Source organism: Gymnoscopelus braueri (genome assembly GCF_963280865.1).
Source record: "Gymnoscopelus braueri genome assembly, chromosome: 14".
NCBI lineage: Eukaryota > Metazoa > Chordata > Actinopteri > Myctophiformes > Myctophidae > Gymnoscopelus > Gymnoscopelus braueri.
In genome coordinates, this window is record NC_137619.1 from 33,345,170 (window position 1) to 33,360,119 (window position 14,950).

The 14,950-nt window shown below is 40.0% G+C and overlaps 1 protein-coding gene across 1 annotated transcript in view; it reads left to right on the plus strand.

The window, feature by feature from the left end:
• The first annotated feature begins 751 nt into the window (after positions 1-751).
• The window catches only part of LOC308099872 (E3 ubiquitin-protein ligase NEURL1-like), a 33,344-nt gene continuing 19,145 nt past the window's right edge, over positions 752-14,950 (plus strand). Inside the window, exons 1-3 of the mRNA XM_080448715.1 lie at positions 752-953; positions 8,648-8,889; positions 9,405-9,726. Of these exons, the coding sequence (XP_080304841.1) occupies positions 830-953; positions 8,648-8,889; positions 9,405-9,726 (688 nt within the window). The 5' untranslated portion in view covers positions 752-829. The remainder of the gene's footprint in view (positions 954-8,647; positions 8,890-9,404; positions 9,727-14,950) is intronic.

A 14,950-nucleotide genomic window follows, 5' to 3' on the forward strand; every position in this document is an offset into this window, starting at 1 on the left:
GCCCTATTATAGCGCCACCATGAGTCCGATTTTTGCTTTGTATATTTTGTTATATTACTCACACAAATGTTGTCCAAACATCACGCAAATCGGTACGCATTATCTCTATAGTAAAGTGATCAAGACAGATCCATCAGATTTTTCATATTCCATCCTGATTGGCGAATTCTGAACATTGCTGGCCCACAATAACGTAGGCCTACCTGACCTGGCTGGCAGACCTGTGTTCCGAGGAGCACTTTTTCTAGTTTTACCGCTAACATTACTATTCTTGTTCTCTAGTCTTCCAATTCTCTTATCATTCTAAGCCCCGCGGTGTCTCTGGTGATCAGTGGGGGCTCCACAGACTGTCAAAATGGATCAGCATTCATCTTCAAACAAGCAGTCAAATAGCCTATACACTGTGGGAAAGTCAGATTTGAAACAAAAAAAAAATCTTTAATTTCGAGATAAAGTTTAAGAACTGAGACCTTTTAGAGTTTGAAATTGAGTTGCCTGGAAAAACAAAAAAGTTTACGTTCTGAATTAAAAGAAAACATAGCCCGAGTCAGAGTCTCGACTCTCGACGCGCCTGTCTAAAAAAAGCTGTGACTCTCGCAGGTAAGAGAAAATTCTTGGAAATCAGCTTTAATAATTGTCCGGTGAAGCCCCGCCTCTTATGCTAATTTCAATGTGATCTTGCAGCGTGTGTGTGGAGAAGAGCTGGATCCAGGCAGGCAGCCCTGTGTCGATGAGTGAGCTTGTATACACACACACAGACACACGTACAGTAGCCTACACATACACACACACAACCTGCCGCTACTGAGAAGAAGGTGTCGGGACCTCTATGAGCGCAAAGAGCCAAAACGTGACCGAGCCGATATTATGTAGAGACGCAGACAGTGCAGTTCCCTGTCTATTCACCTTGCATCAAACCATGGGAGGTCAGATCACCAGGAATGCCTTTTACGGTAAGAATATCTGGCATTATAGACGCGGATACGTTATTTATTATATTGTGATGATGATAGCCCAATTTAATTCACTTGATTTATTATGTATTCCAGGGATGTTATCAGCCTTCCTGTACTCGCCAAGAGTCTGATTATTATGAAGTTTGATTGCCTATAGCAGTATAGCTATATAGTTTCTTGGAGTGTGATGATTATAGCCTTCACTTGATTTATTATTTATTCTAGGGATTGCATTGTTTCTACTCGCCAAGAGTCTGACTATTATGAAGTTTGATTGCCTATATATAGTTTCTTGGAGGCTGTCCACACATGAATGCATGAAATAAATAAAATGTCGTATTTCTTGAAATGAGATAACATGCATAAGTCCCACATTATAGGATAAACGTAAAGATAATAGTAGACAATTTATCTCAAAATACGGTGTGCATTGTGAACTGGTCAGGTCATAACCTGTAGGCCTATTTGTTGAGCATGACACTTTTATGAGGTTTGAAATCATTTCAAATTGTGTTAACATGTGTATTTTTGTTTTGATTGACAAATGAAATTGAAACTGCTATGGAAGTGCCTTGCTATAATTAATCTTCATATATATAGGCCTATGTAGCCTACATTGAATTAAGTCACCGATTCTGTATAGGGAACATTAGGTTGCTATATCTGAACTTCTGAAGACATTTCTCACAGGTCAAGTATAGGCTTATTTGTATAAGGAAAGTGCGATTGTTCCCTAAGTTGAATTACCTCCAAAACAAATGACACTAAATTGTCTAAATGTCTTTAGAAGTAGTCTTGAAAAACATATTTGTGCATACATGTGTGTTTGCTCAAACGTGTTATTTTCTATGCCACTTTGGTCAACACAAAACTGTTTTATTTAGACCTATAAAAATAACTTTAAAAACTTAAATTTAACAACAAAATGAAAACAAATATTATAACATTAAAGATTGGGTAAGTGATTGTCTTTGGTTAAAATAAGTGTTAAATAGCTCTATATTCTGGTTACTCGTCATTGCTATAGAGACTGTCTGTGCAGTAACAGGAGTCTCCATGTCTCTCCAGCTCTTTATTAAACAGAAAATGCATGCAATCCAATTTGATCCAATCAGGATAGAGAACTTAGTCTGGATATAGATTAAACAAGTAAAATTGGAAGTGATGACACAAAGAAATGAGCAGACACAATTGGGATTGGAACACTATAAAAATGAAGGTGATAAATGGGTACTCTCTCCTGATTGGCTGACATTTTGTCACCTACCTGAAAATGTATTTTCTGTTTATTAAAGACAAACACTCTATAGCAATGATTACTATCACAATATAGTGCTTTAACCTTTTAACAATGTTTTTTTTTTTTTACAAAAAATCTTCTAATTTCTCAAATAATATCACCCTACCTTTAAAGTCTTCTACAGGTACCAATGGGTTTTCCCCTTGAAAGAGCAGTTGAATCATAACCATACACCAAATGAATGAAAATGAACAGAAATCCTAAAAACTGTTGTACAATTAACCTTTTAAAAGTGATGTGCAAGGGTCATTACTGTTTGTTCATCATTAAAACGCTATGCATAAAATTGATGTCATGTCACCGACTAAACACATAAATGTCCACCGGTTCTTTAGGATGCTGCCCTGCCCTGGGGTGCTGCTGCTCCCATGCATGTTTGAGAGCCACCATGTCTTATTAATATCAATGATAAATCACATTAAGGGCCTACTGTATGCATGGCTTGTTATTACACCGGGACAAAACACAGAGGACTGGCGTAGGAGGCTATGTGACAGCTGGCCAGGGCCAGACTTGGTCTCTCCAGTGTTTTTCCCCTACAGTTAATGACAGCGGCCACAGCCATAATGTGTGCGGTGGTGGTGCACTAAGTAATATTATCCTTCCTTAACCTGCACGTCTGAAGTTTGCCGTGGCACCTCTCTTTATCATGGCGGGGGTCTGCTCAGTGTCATGCTTGACATCTCTGTCATCTGTCAGGTCACGTGACTTTGTAGACACATGCTCAGCCTGTCACTGTGCCATCAGTGATGTAGCACTGTCCAGAGTTGTTTTTATAAGTCTTTCGGTTCAAGTCCAAGTCGAGTCTCAAGTCCTGGTTTTCACAACTTCGATCTGTCTAAATAGGGACGTTCACACCGAGCACTGTAACTGTAGCTATGAAGATAACGTTTTCTATTCTAAGTAATTCAGGTGGATAGCAGAGTCCTATAACTATAAGAAAGGCAATGGTGAACGATGTAGTTATTGTTATTGTTATTGTTATCGTTATATAGTTATATAGTTGGAGTGCTTGTTGTGAATGGCCCATAAGTCTCAAGTCTACAGCTCTGGCTGCTCTACAACCCCTAATGCAGACCTGTTTACCTCCAGTTTTGTTGTTTTTAATTGATCCAGCGATTGTGGATATGAACTGGGCCAGTGGTCCCCAAAAGTCCAAGTGTGCCTTGGGATTATACATGTGACAACCAACCACACTTTATTATAACAAAATTAATGTTTTTTTTTTTTCATTTCCCAAAGCAGAGGTACATTCTAATATATACCCTAAAAATAAAGTAGTAAAGTATTTTAATCACGTTGGCAAACATTTTAAACATACTATTATTATTATTATTATTATTATTATTATTATTATTATTATTATTCCACAATTGACATTTGATCTGTTCCTTTGCCGTGCTGATTGAGTTTTACACAGTTTAAGGCACTTTTAGGTGACTGTTGAAAACCAGATTTTAGGAGATGGAAGAATTTAATTTAGCAGCAGCAAGAGTTGACATTGACATATTGAAAAAGGCAGGTTTCTTTAGAGCTGTTTTCAGCCATTGAATGGAATTCTGTGTGGAGTAGTTTGTCATTGATTGAGTACAATACACTGGCATTGTTTCCTCGAAGACATCACGTATAACATGACATCAGGCATACAATATGGTGAACAGACTTCTTATGACTTAATTTAAAGGCATTGAGTACAATACACTGGCATTGTTTCCTCGAAGACATCACGTATAACATGACATCAGGCATACAATATGGTGAACGGACTTGTTATGACTTCATTTAAACTAAAGGCATTGTGCATACTGCATAGAGCCCCATTCGACAGTGTTCAGACGCCGTGTGAGGGCCTCAAGGCACACATGTATGTGTAAACAAATACTGTATGCTTTAACACTTGGCAAAGGCCCTCTGAATTTGACAGAACAAATAGAGAAACTGCTCTTTTGCTCTGCATTTTTACTGTGCCTGAGGTCTGCTCTCAGAAGCCACATAATGAGTCTTTGTCTTCAGAACCGTAGCGTCCCTATTCAGTGGGGCCAACATATGGCGAAAACAGCTGATCTGTAAGATCTACAAGCTTGCAGACTTTCTGCAAAGATTTTTAATGCTGAGTGAAAACACGAGGGGGCCTAGTATAGAGCCCTGGGGGACTCCAGGTAACCATGTGTAGGAATCAGACCCATAGAGAGAGAGAGTTACGAGGTGCTTTGATCTATTCGCAAAGCGGGCCGCTATGGGCTATAGTTCCAAACATTGGAACTTCCTCATTGAGGTCAGCATCCATTCTTACGATGGGAGTCAACGCTAGTGTCGTCACTCTCATATTAGATCACGCTGGTAGGAATGAAGTGGTTAAAGGACCATACCTCCACCTCCATTAATGTATGTCATTGTCTGTTCACAGTTATCATTCGTAAACAAAGAGAATTTTCCTTTAATGGCTTTATTTTTTGATTTAGCATTATGTTTACATTTACTTCAGGGCTGTGCCGATACACACATTTTACGAAACGATACGATACGATATTGGGCTCACAACTTCGATACGATTTCGATATGATACAATACGCACTTTTTTTATTATGAAAATATATGGGGGGGGGAAAAAGCAAATGCAAACAAATAATTCTGTTTTTACATTATTCAGACATGCAAACTTTTGGCTTTTCAGCTACAATAGCCGTTTTGAATCCAAATAGGGCAATAGTGTGACACCAGACCCGAAAAAAAACAACATGTTGTCACCCTTTTCACCTCGGGGCTGTTTGCATGCCTGATTATTATTATTGTAAAAAATATATATATATATATATATTTTATATATATATTTTTACGATATTCTTTTCCCCCAAAACGATACATATCGTCACTAAAACGTATCGCGATATATCGCGGGACGATATATCGGCACACGTCATTAAAACCTTGCGAAACGTATGTGAATACTTGGGTCAGCAACAAATAATACGCAAGTGGAGGGTTTGGTTGGGGGGCGAATGCAGGGGCATAACATGACTTGAACTTGGAAAAAACAACTGCACAATGAGATTTAATGTCGTAGCTGCCCACCACCACATAGTCTGGGGGTTCGAATCCACTGCGGTGCATCCGGCTTTGTCAAGCGTTTATACGAGCACAATTGGCCCGTGTTTGGGGGAGGGCAGGGAGGTTTGATAGTTGTCTTAATCCTACGGGCTGGGGAGGCACCTGTCAGCGGGTAGTGTTGGGCGGGAGGAGAAGAACGGAGGCTCTACGTGCTCCCGGTGGGGGCTCCTCACTGGCAGGTGAGTCAATAGCATACAATAGCAGTGAGTGGATGAACAAGAAAACTGAAGGGAATAGTATATTCTGTTTACACAAACCCACCATGCACGCACACACGCACACATCTATGTACACACACAGAACCTGTTCAATGTTCCAAATGAGGCTGGTTCTAAATAACAGTAATAAACTAGTTCTTTTTCATGCCCAAGGGTGGCTATTTGTTATCATTGAATGATACTTCAAGACCCTTACATAACTGTTGCTGTGAAATAAAGGACTTTGCTTTAACCTTCCGCATAATACTAATAAGCAATCATGCCCTAGATGAGAATAAACTACTTGGGAGGATTTCAAAGAAATGCCTCAGTGATAACAGTACCGTTGGCCTTGTAATAATGCTTTGAATCATGTGAAAATGTGAATGTGGAGTCTGGACTTCAGCTTAGCCAATGGGAGTGACGGTTAATTTAGAGCCCACAATGGCTCCCAGCCAGGTCCTTATCGGTGCAAAAAAAAAAAGCCAGATGTGAAAAAAAAGAAGTAAGGTAGACAGAATCATAAGTGGAACTCGTTCATTCATGATTCTTATGTGGATTTGTTGGCAGGTGTAGCTGGTATTTGTTGGCAGGTAGCTGTGAGAATGTGGTTAGAGTCTAGACATGAGACCAGTTTTTCTTGAAAAGACCATCTTATCTTGTGAAATGGTCTGATGACATCGTCCCATTGTCTCTTCTTCACAAGTGATGTAAACATAGTTGATTGATTGTCAATCCCACGTTTGACAAACAACGCTGTGTTTGCATCACTTGTTTGACAACAAATAACTCACTTTAATGCAGAAGCTTAGCTCTTTTTTGTGTCTGTGAGATAATTATATTTCATTTTTTATCAAACATTCATTGAAAGTCTTTTAACGTTCTCATTTATTTGCTGGTTTATTGGCCTGTCTGTGAAGGAAAGTTATAGCTAATGGTATTGTAAAAAGTCTGCTCTAAGATAAACTGAGCCCAGCAAAGAGACTTGTGCTCCCTTTTGGGAGAAACAGGTGGCCCAGAAAGCAAAAGGACTTATCAGCCAATCTGTCCATGTTCTGTTCAGTGTATTCACTGTAATGTTAACTTAACTCATTAAGACCTGAGGTCGATTCTACAAACTTTTTCATGTCAAGGACCCCAGAAAATGTATATGGCCGCTGACCCCCATCTCAAAATATTTTGATCCAGGGACCCCCAGAAGCAAAAATTTTAGTTACAAAATAATATATATATTCAAAGATTTTCACACATTTTTCACAAGTTTTCAAAAATAGCAGATCTACAAGCTCATAGCACGGCACTCGGTTAACGAGTAACGATAAGTAACGAGTAACGATTTAATTGTGTTTTTGGCATTGAACATTGGAACATATGAATAATAAATACATTTCTGTTTGCCTTTTAGGCTTCGTAATAAAAAATTGCACAGTGAATATATGTCAAATAACTGAATATACAAATAAATTACTGTCATTTATTAATTGTATACAAAAAAAAGGAAAGAATTGCGGAAATAGCTGATCTACAAGCTTACAACGTTTATATGTATGCAAAATTTTCTACATGGAAACGATTATGACAAAATAACTGTGATTATCGCAATTAATTGCCATTAGACGATTATGTAATAATTGTGATAGGCCTAGTTCTGTCCAGTGAATTCAATGCACTTGAATAAACTGACCACATTTTGTCCAGTGAACTCAGTGTATTGGAATAAACTGACCTGACCACTTTCTGTCCAGTGAATTGACTGTATTATAATAACCTGACCACATTCATTCGCTGTAATGCCCTCAGGCTGGCATTATAATGTGCCTCTTAGGAGAACAAACCGCTACACTAAGTTCATCATTCCTTCCGCACGGCGACAGCAGTCATCTTAAATGACTGTTACATTCCTTAAACTTGTTTTTTAAATTAAATATAACTTAAAATGTATATATATATATATATATATTTATTAATTTTTTACTTGATTTATTACAGTATGTAGATCTGTTGCCTCTGACATATTCTGTAACTACTAACTGCTGTGTATGGCATGTAAGTTGCAAATGAATTGCCATTTTGAGATAAATAAAGTTGCCAGGATCTGAATAACCAATTAAATACATTTTGCCCCAAACTACTGCATTTAATTTCTGTACAAACAGCCATTTATTCGGAATTCATCATTCTGTGAAGGAATAGACAAACTGTTTCAGCCAGCCACCTGCTTGACTCTGGTGTATGAAAATAGAGATTCACACAGGCTCAATGCAATCAATTAAACATGGGCCACGTCTAGGGTTACACGTCATGATTGGAGTTGCTGTCAGCATCTACTGTACATGTCAAGACCCACACTCAATGTTCCTGTACATAATTGTCCTTTAAGACCTCTTAATGCTACACTAATACTTGGTTCATTGTATGAGGCCGTTTACCTTGGATTATGTTACCTTTCAACCTTTCCAAACATTGCATTTTTTCTCCTCCCCTTCATATTCACAGGTTATTAGTAACATAAATGGTCCTCGGTCACAGGGAGAAACAAACAAGCAAGTTTAAAGTTGGCAAAGATGAAGAAAAAACAGACGGGTATTACAGGAGATTACCAATTACTGAAATTACCTCATTTTATAAAACGTCTCACAGCTGCACAGTCTCCTCATGAACAACGAACCCGGCTCTATATTTTCTCATCCAAGTAGAAAGTCGAGACAACCAACTCTGCCATTGTTTAATTTAACCTTGCACTCATAAGTGGATTTCTGAAAATAGTCCAATGTAACCTACTCTGCATATACGCCCACTTGGTGGTTATAAGGTGCAACGCTTTACAAGCTTGAAGTGTGGCCTGACAGATTATTTTCACAGAATACATTTCTTATACGGTGCTATTGAATCGTACAGTAACAGGTAGGGCATGAGTAAGGCAAAGGTATGTGACAAACAGAAGGTCAAAACCTGTACCCAATCTCATGACAATTAAAGTGCAGTATATGTACTACTGTATATCTAACATACTGTAACTCCGGGTTGAAAGTGGATAATGGGCCCGAGCTGATATTAACTCTCTCCATCTTTGTGTTTCCACCTAGACTCTCTGGGTGGGCCCTTCCCCACCACAAGCCACCGATGCCACCACAAGCCCAAGCGCTGCCTGCCCATCCAGCAGTGTGGCAGCATGGCACCCTTCCCCCTGCTCTTTCACCCCAGCGCCAAGGGATCACAGATTGTCATGGACATGTCCCAAAGGACAGTCAAGAGACAAGCCAGCTTCTGCAATGCCATCACCTTCGGCAACAGACCCATCGCTTTGTATGAGCAAGTTCGACTGAAGGTAAAACAAACGGAATCTGACACGCGCTATGCAGTGGGGCAAGGATGACATGTCCTTTTTCTCCCTCTTCTCACTCCTTCCCCCCTTACTGCCTGTCTGTCTGTCTGTCTCTTTATTCCTCCCTCTGTATCCCCTGGTGTAATTTTGGTCAGTTTTTCCCTGCTCCTGTGTGGGCCAAAGCAGCAGCTTAGTGCAAGTTTCCACTTCACCTATCAGGCCATCTATGTCTCTAAAGTGAGAGAACAGGGCAAGCATTGCCATGTGAGGAGCAGTGTTATCTTGCATGACAAATGCAATGCAAATGGGGACTTTCAATGAGACAGAAATAGCTCCTCTACATGCAATGAACATACCAAAGTACCTAATCTTAGTTGTTGTTTAGTAAAGATATGTTGTTTTCATCATTTGTTCAACAGTATACTAAAGAAAAACACGTATTACTCCATTATGAGGTAATTCCCAAATGTTAACAGTGAGTTATCTTGCTCAATATTGCTCAAACTTTGTCTCCCCAGATCACTAAAAAGCAGTGTTGTTGGAGCGGAGCACTACGCCTTGGCTTCACATCCAAGGATCCATCCAGGATCAATCCAGACAACCTGCCCAAGTACGCCTGCCCCGACTTGGTCTCTCAGAGCGGCTTCTGGGCCAAGGCCCTCCCTGAGGAGCTCTCCAATGAAGGGAACATCATCTCCTTCTGGGTGGACAAGAAGGGCCGGGTGTTCTACCGCATCAATGAGTCCAGCCCTATGCTGTTTTTCAGTGGGGTTCACGCTTCGGAACCTCTTTGGGCTCTTATAGACGTCTATGGACTCACGCGAGGGGTCCAGCTACTAGGTGAGTCCCCCCTTGTAGAACTGCCTTTTCTGCAATGGTGGTCAGCTGAAATTGGTTTAAAATTGTATTCTTTAGAAATAACATGACCCGCACACCATCTGCACTTGCACAATAGGAACACTTTTATTTGAGCAATGTTTCGGTCACATAGACGTAGACACATAGACTCATGCCTGAAGAAGATTTTATTTTATTCTGTACGTTGATCCCTGCCTACGCACCCGTCCCTGAGCCAATCAGGTGTGCATAAGACTTTGTTTCGAAGGGACCCTTTCAAAGATTTTTGTATTTATGTATTTACGATACTGAGGTCTGTAGTTTTAGTTTGCAATTTGGTACATGGCAGTGGAACCAGTACAGCTGTTGCTAATGGACGGCGGACCTAATGAAAAGAGACAACTCACCCACCACAAGAACACTGGCACTCATTGCATTTTATATCACCATTATATTATCTGTCTGTGCATCCCAGTTGAGAAACCACATAGACTGCATGTGATTTCTCAAAATAAAAGGTGGCTATAGAGTGTTAGAGATGGAAGTCATTTGTCAAACTTGAACATCAGTGGAATATTGCTGACACACCCGCCACTTCCACAGCAAGAGTTTTGGTTCCCAAAACTTTGGAAATTTGGTTAGTAGATGCATGGAGGCTAGAGAAAACACTGCGCTAGGTTGTTATTGGCTGAATGCTTCAGTTTACCGTCCTTAAAACGAGAGGCCTGAGTTTTAAATGGAAATGTTATATCAGATAAGTTTTTGAGTGAGAATGATTGTGAGTTGACTTTTACATACTGTACAACTGCTCTACTTTTCCCACATCCCACCAAAAGAGGCTAGTGGAAAAAGATGGTGAGAGATTAGAGAGGCTGCATAATAACCACCATCATTAGAATCAAAGAAATGTCCTAAAGGCGGAATTTGAAAATGGCTGAAATCCATTTTAAAAAGTTCACCTTAGTGTTTGAAGGGTTATTAGGTGAAAGAATTTTCCACACATTAGGACAAAAGAAATTCTACACAGTCCCTTTTCCCTTTACAGTAAAAGGGCTGTTTTTGGTACGTTCAATCTTACACTCGACGCAGCTTTGTTGAACTCATCATATGACAAATGAAATTCGTTCCAAATTATGCAAAAAGAAGATATTCGGAATGCAGGCTAAAGTCTTTGCATATTAAGCTGTTTCCAAGAATTATGCTGGAAGCCAAAAGGAAGCTGTCAACACCATCAATAAAAATAGAAGAGGCTCCCGTATTGTGTAGATAGTGCCATTTAACCTCATTTCTTGTGGTGTTGGCTGACAACGAGCGACTGTGCTATCTCGCTTTGGGCTATTTGGTATCCAGCGCCTGAGTGTGACTATCTGGAGTTCAGTGGCCTTGGCCGTGGCAAGCCACAAGGCCGCTGTAGCTCTAATTCCTTGACGGACATAAGGAGGAATGATGTCAGGAAATTACACATGTTGGGACATTTTCAATGTTCCACTTTCTGGAGTCCGCACTCGATCATACTGTATATTCTGTCAGTGCAAGTAAGGACATGAACTTATGTAGTTTACAATAGCTGGTATAGCCAACTGTCCTCAAGAGAATCTGTACATTTAAGTGATCCTAAGATTCTGCCAACTGGATGCTTTAACCACTTTCAACCTGGGGTTCCTATTTTGGGCATATTATTATAGATGAAAACTTATTTTTTCAAAAAACTAAATTATTTTTCAAAACATTATTTTCCCATAAAAAATAAATGGCTAAAGTGGTTAATAACAGTATATTCCATAGAATCTGATAAAATGGCAAAGAATTTAGAAAAAAAAAATTTTTATCCAAATGAGTTCCAGTAACTGGCAGACTTCATTAAAGCAGTTCACACAGGGCTTTGAATCTTCATTAGCTTATATTCTACCCTTGCGCCATTGTTCCCACATAGATCTATACATCGCCTCTGTCCCTGAGCAGATGAGCCTCATCCCTCAGTCAAAGGGTCACATCGCTATCAGCCTGCCTCTATAGCCCGAGAACGTCAGTAGTCAAGAGCATGGTATATCTCAAAGTCCCAGTATTGCCCCGGCGGTTGGCTGCAGTTCAACAAGCACTTACTGCCTGAAAATATGGGTGGACACATCAAAGTCTCTCGCGGCAAAGCGGCACATGCGCCTAGTTGCCTTTAACACAGGGCCATGTCGTTAGACTTAATGATGCTTGTAATGTGGGCTGGCACTTACGTATCACCATTGGATGAAGAATTCAGCCAAATTTCACCTGTTAATGGGCAAAGCAGTTCATCAAACAATCAGTCCATGAGGGATTATACCAGGTCTGGAGCAGATGTTTTCTTCTGGGGTCAAATGGAGGGTGCTGCTATACGAACAAACAGACTTGTACAGACTGTAAGGGCTGGGATTGGTTAGATGACCTTGATTTGGCTCTCGTGCTAAACGTGCAAAACAAATGGTAGTTCAATAGAAGTAAAGCAGCAATAAAAGGTAAAAGAAAATGTAAAGATCAATTATAATACAATCAAGTAAAGATGAAAATAATTAAAACAAATGAAAATGCAAGTATTAGTAATTATTCGATTTCCTATTAACCCTTATGTCACGGCTCAGATGAAGCTCTTGTAATGTCAGTGACTTCATTCTCAAGCTGAAATAGCCTACAACCATTTCTTATCCAACTAAACTTCATTCTCTTCCTATTTCAGAGTCTTAAGAATTTAACTGTAGTTGATAACATCCCTTCTCTGATTCGCTGCCTTGCCTTTCATGTACAGCATGATGGATTGATTTTCAAAGTGTCCCTGATCACATGTCAGGGCATATTAGTATAACTGCAGCACTGCCACCATGTCGTGCCAAGGCTCTATGCTAAAAATGAACACTCATGCCCCTTGATATTTGTTATGATGGAATAATCAAATGATCCAGTGGGAATGTGTGATGCTCAAATCTACGTATATTGAAGAGAGTCTTAAGGAACATGATATATTGCTACTGTCATGGAAAAAGCCTTGTAAAACTCAATTAAGTGATCATTTACATGTGGAGCAAGATTTATGTCCCCAGGCCTATTGAAACTGACACACTGCTTTCACTGAATTCCTGAAAGTTTGTCCAGGGGGTAATTGCATTGAGCACATGCTTCACAGGATTCTTGTGTAGCTGTATCCACTTGAGTGTATGCTGCTATGTACAATATCAAGGAATTTACCAAAGGCCGTCACAATCTCTCAAATTTGTTTTGCATCAGACCGAGGAGGATCTATTAAAGAGTAGTGTTGTTTCTTCTCTAAGCAAGGATCAAGGGAGTGCACTCAGTAGTTATAGCCACCCATGCAAAGAGTCAAAGGTGATCACTAGACCAGTGAGAATGCCTGAAAGCTGAGATGGTGTTGCATAAGTGGAGAAGGCTAAATTAATCTGCTGGAATCAAACTGAGCCTCAGGGGGTGTCCAGACCAACAATACTTACCCATGCAACTTAAGAAAGATATGTTACATCATCACTGTGCTCATCCTACGCAAACTGAAGAGCCCTGCTTTTGTATTGTATTAATTGCATTGGAGTGTTAGGCGTCTGTGGCGCTCTGCCACAGGATCAGTCTGAGACCCACAAAAGGTTTCCTCAATAATGAACATTATCTGTTTCATACTGAATGACTGCTTTCAAAGGTTTGATACGCTGTGGAGTGCAGTCATATTTTTGCGCTTGCTTGTCATCTCTATTCACTTTGTCCCTATGAAGTAAACCTGATGCTTTTAAAAAATACAATTGTACTGGCAGCTGGGTGTTTTCCTAACAAATACAAAACGTTCAGCGATTAACAGTTTCTTATCAACACTCTATCCCTTACAGTGGTGTTGTCCTCCACCTCTTATTGACCTTTTTTTATTCTGAATTGTTTAATGTGTTTGAATACAAATGTTTTTCAATTGATCCCTGATGCTGAGTTCTCAGCATTGCTGATGTTTCCTTGATAAGGGATCCAGGTTTATTGAAAACGACCCTGACAAATCAGATCATCAAGCTGTGTTTTACTCTCAGTTCCCAGAAGCAAAACACATATGGGAATGATACGCCCTTCCCCCTGATCCAGCTTAAGAGTGTCTGGAAATCACAGTCACAATCACAGCCTTAACAGGATCAGTTTGTTTATATGGGGTGAATCCCAAGAGATCTCATGACATCCACAGTTTCGCTACAGGTGTGATGGATTTCCTACAAGGCAGATAAGCACGCCGAAGAGAAGTTATCTTTTGATGGATGAGGGACTCTCCTGTTGGAGGTTTTGTTTACTAGAGGCAGATGAGTCACTTAATCACTGACAGAACGGTAGTGAACCGTGAGGCCGGCGTGAGCTAACATCATCTACAACCTGTCCCACTAGTCATTAGAGAAGAATCCAAAATGGCTGCCAGAGTGTTGAGGAAGCTACGTACCTCTCAGGTGATTAAGTGGAGGCTATTGACATCAATCATCTGTGCGGATGATGCCACTGCAGTACATTAGGCCTACGGAGCATCACGACAGGGAAAACCATGGGCTGTACCCCTTACCTAACACTCCAGGAGCCATTACTAAGTCTGCTGCTACAGGGGAAAGAACTGTTGCATAAATTGGTGGAATGCTGCTTGTGCACTGTTAGATTTTCAGGGATTTATGTTGCTTCTAACATCAGGTGCGTCATCCACAATGTGTTCAGCTCTATAATAACAGCCGGTTACCTAAATTAATCTCAAATGGTTTGAAACTTGTTTACAATTTACTTTACCTTAAGCTTAATGACTTTTTGTCTTTCCTGGAAATGTCGAAAAGGCTGCTGCACAAACATGTTATGAGCTGCCTGGACACGATTGTACTGCACTTTCCTTGCTTTGTGTCTATTTCTGTGTTTCTCACACACACACACACACACTCACGCACACGTTCATACTGTATGTACACACACATACATACAGAGACTACAGACCTCACTCATTGTTTGACCTGTCATCACTGATGCTATCTGCAAGTGCACATGGCTGTGATCTGGGGATAGAAATAGTTTTCAATCAGGACAAATCAGATAGGTGCAATCTGGCCGCAAATAGAGAGAATGTCATGAAGTACAAGGCATTGTTGCAGTCAGCCCATTTTGTAGCTGGAAAAAAAAGGCAAATCTGCTGAATAAAGAAAAAAGGAAAATGCATGATGTATTAGCTAAAAGCAATACTACATGCGCTCGG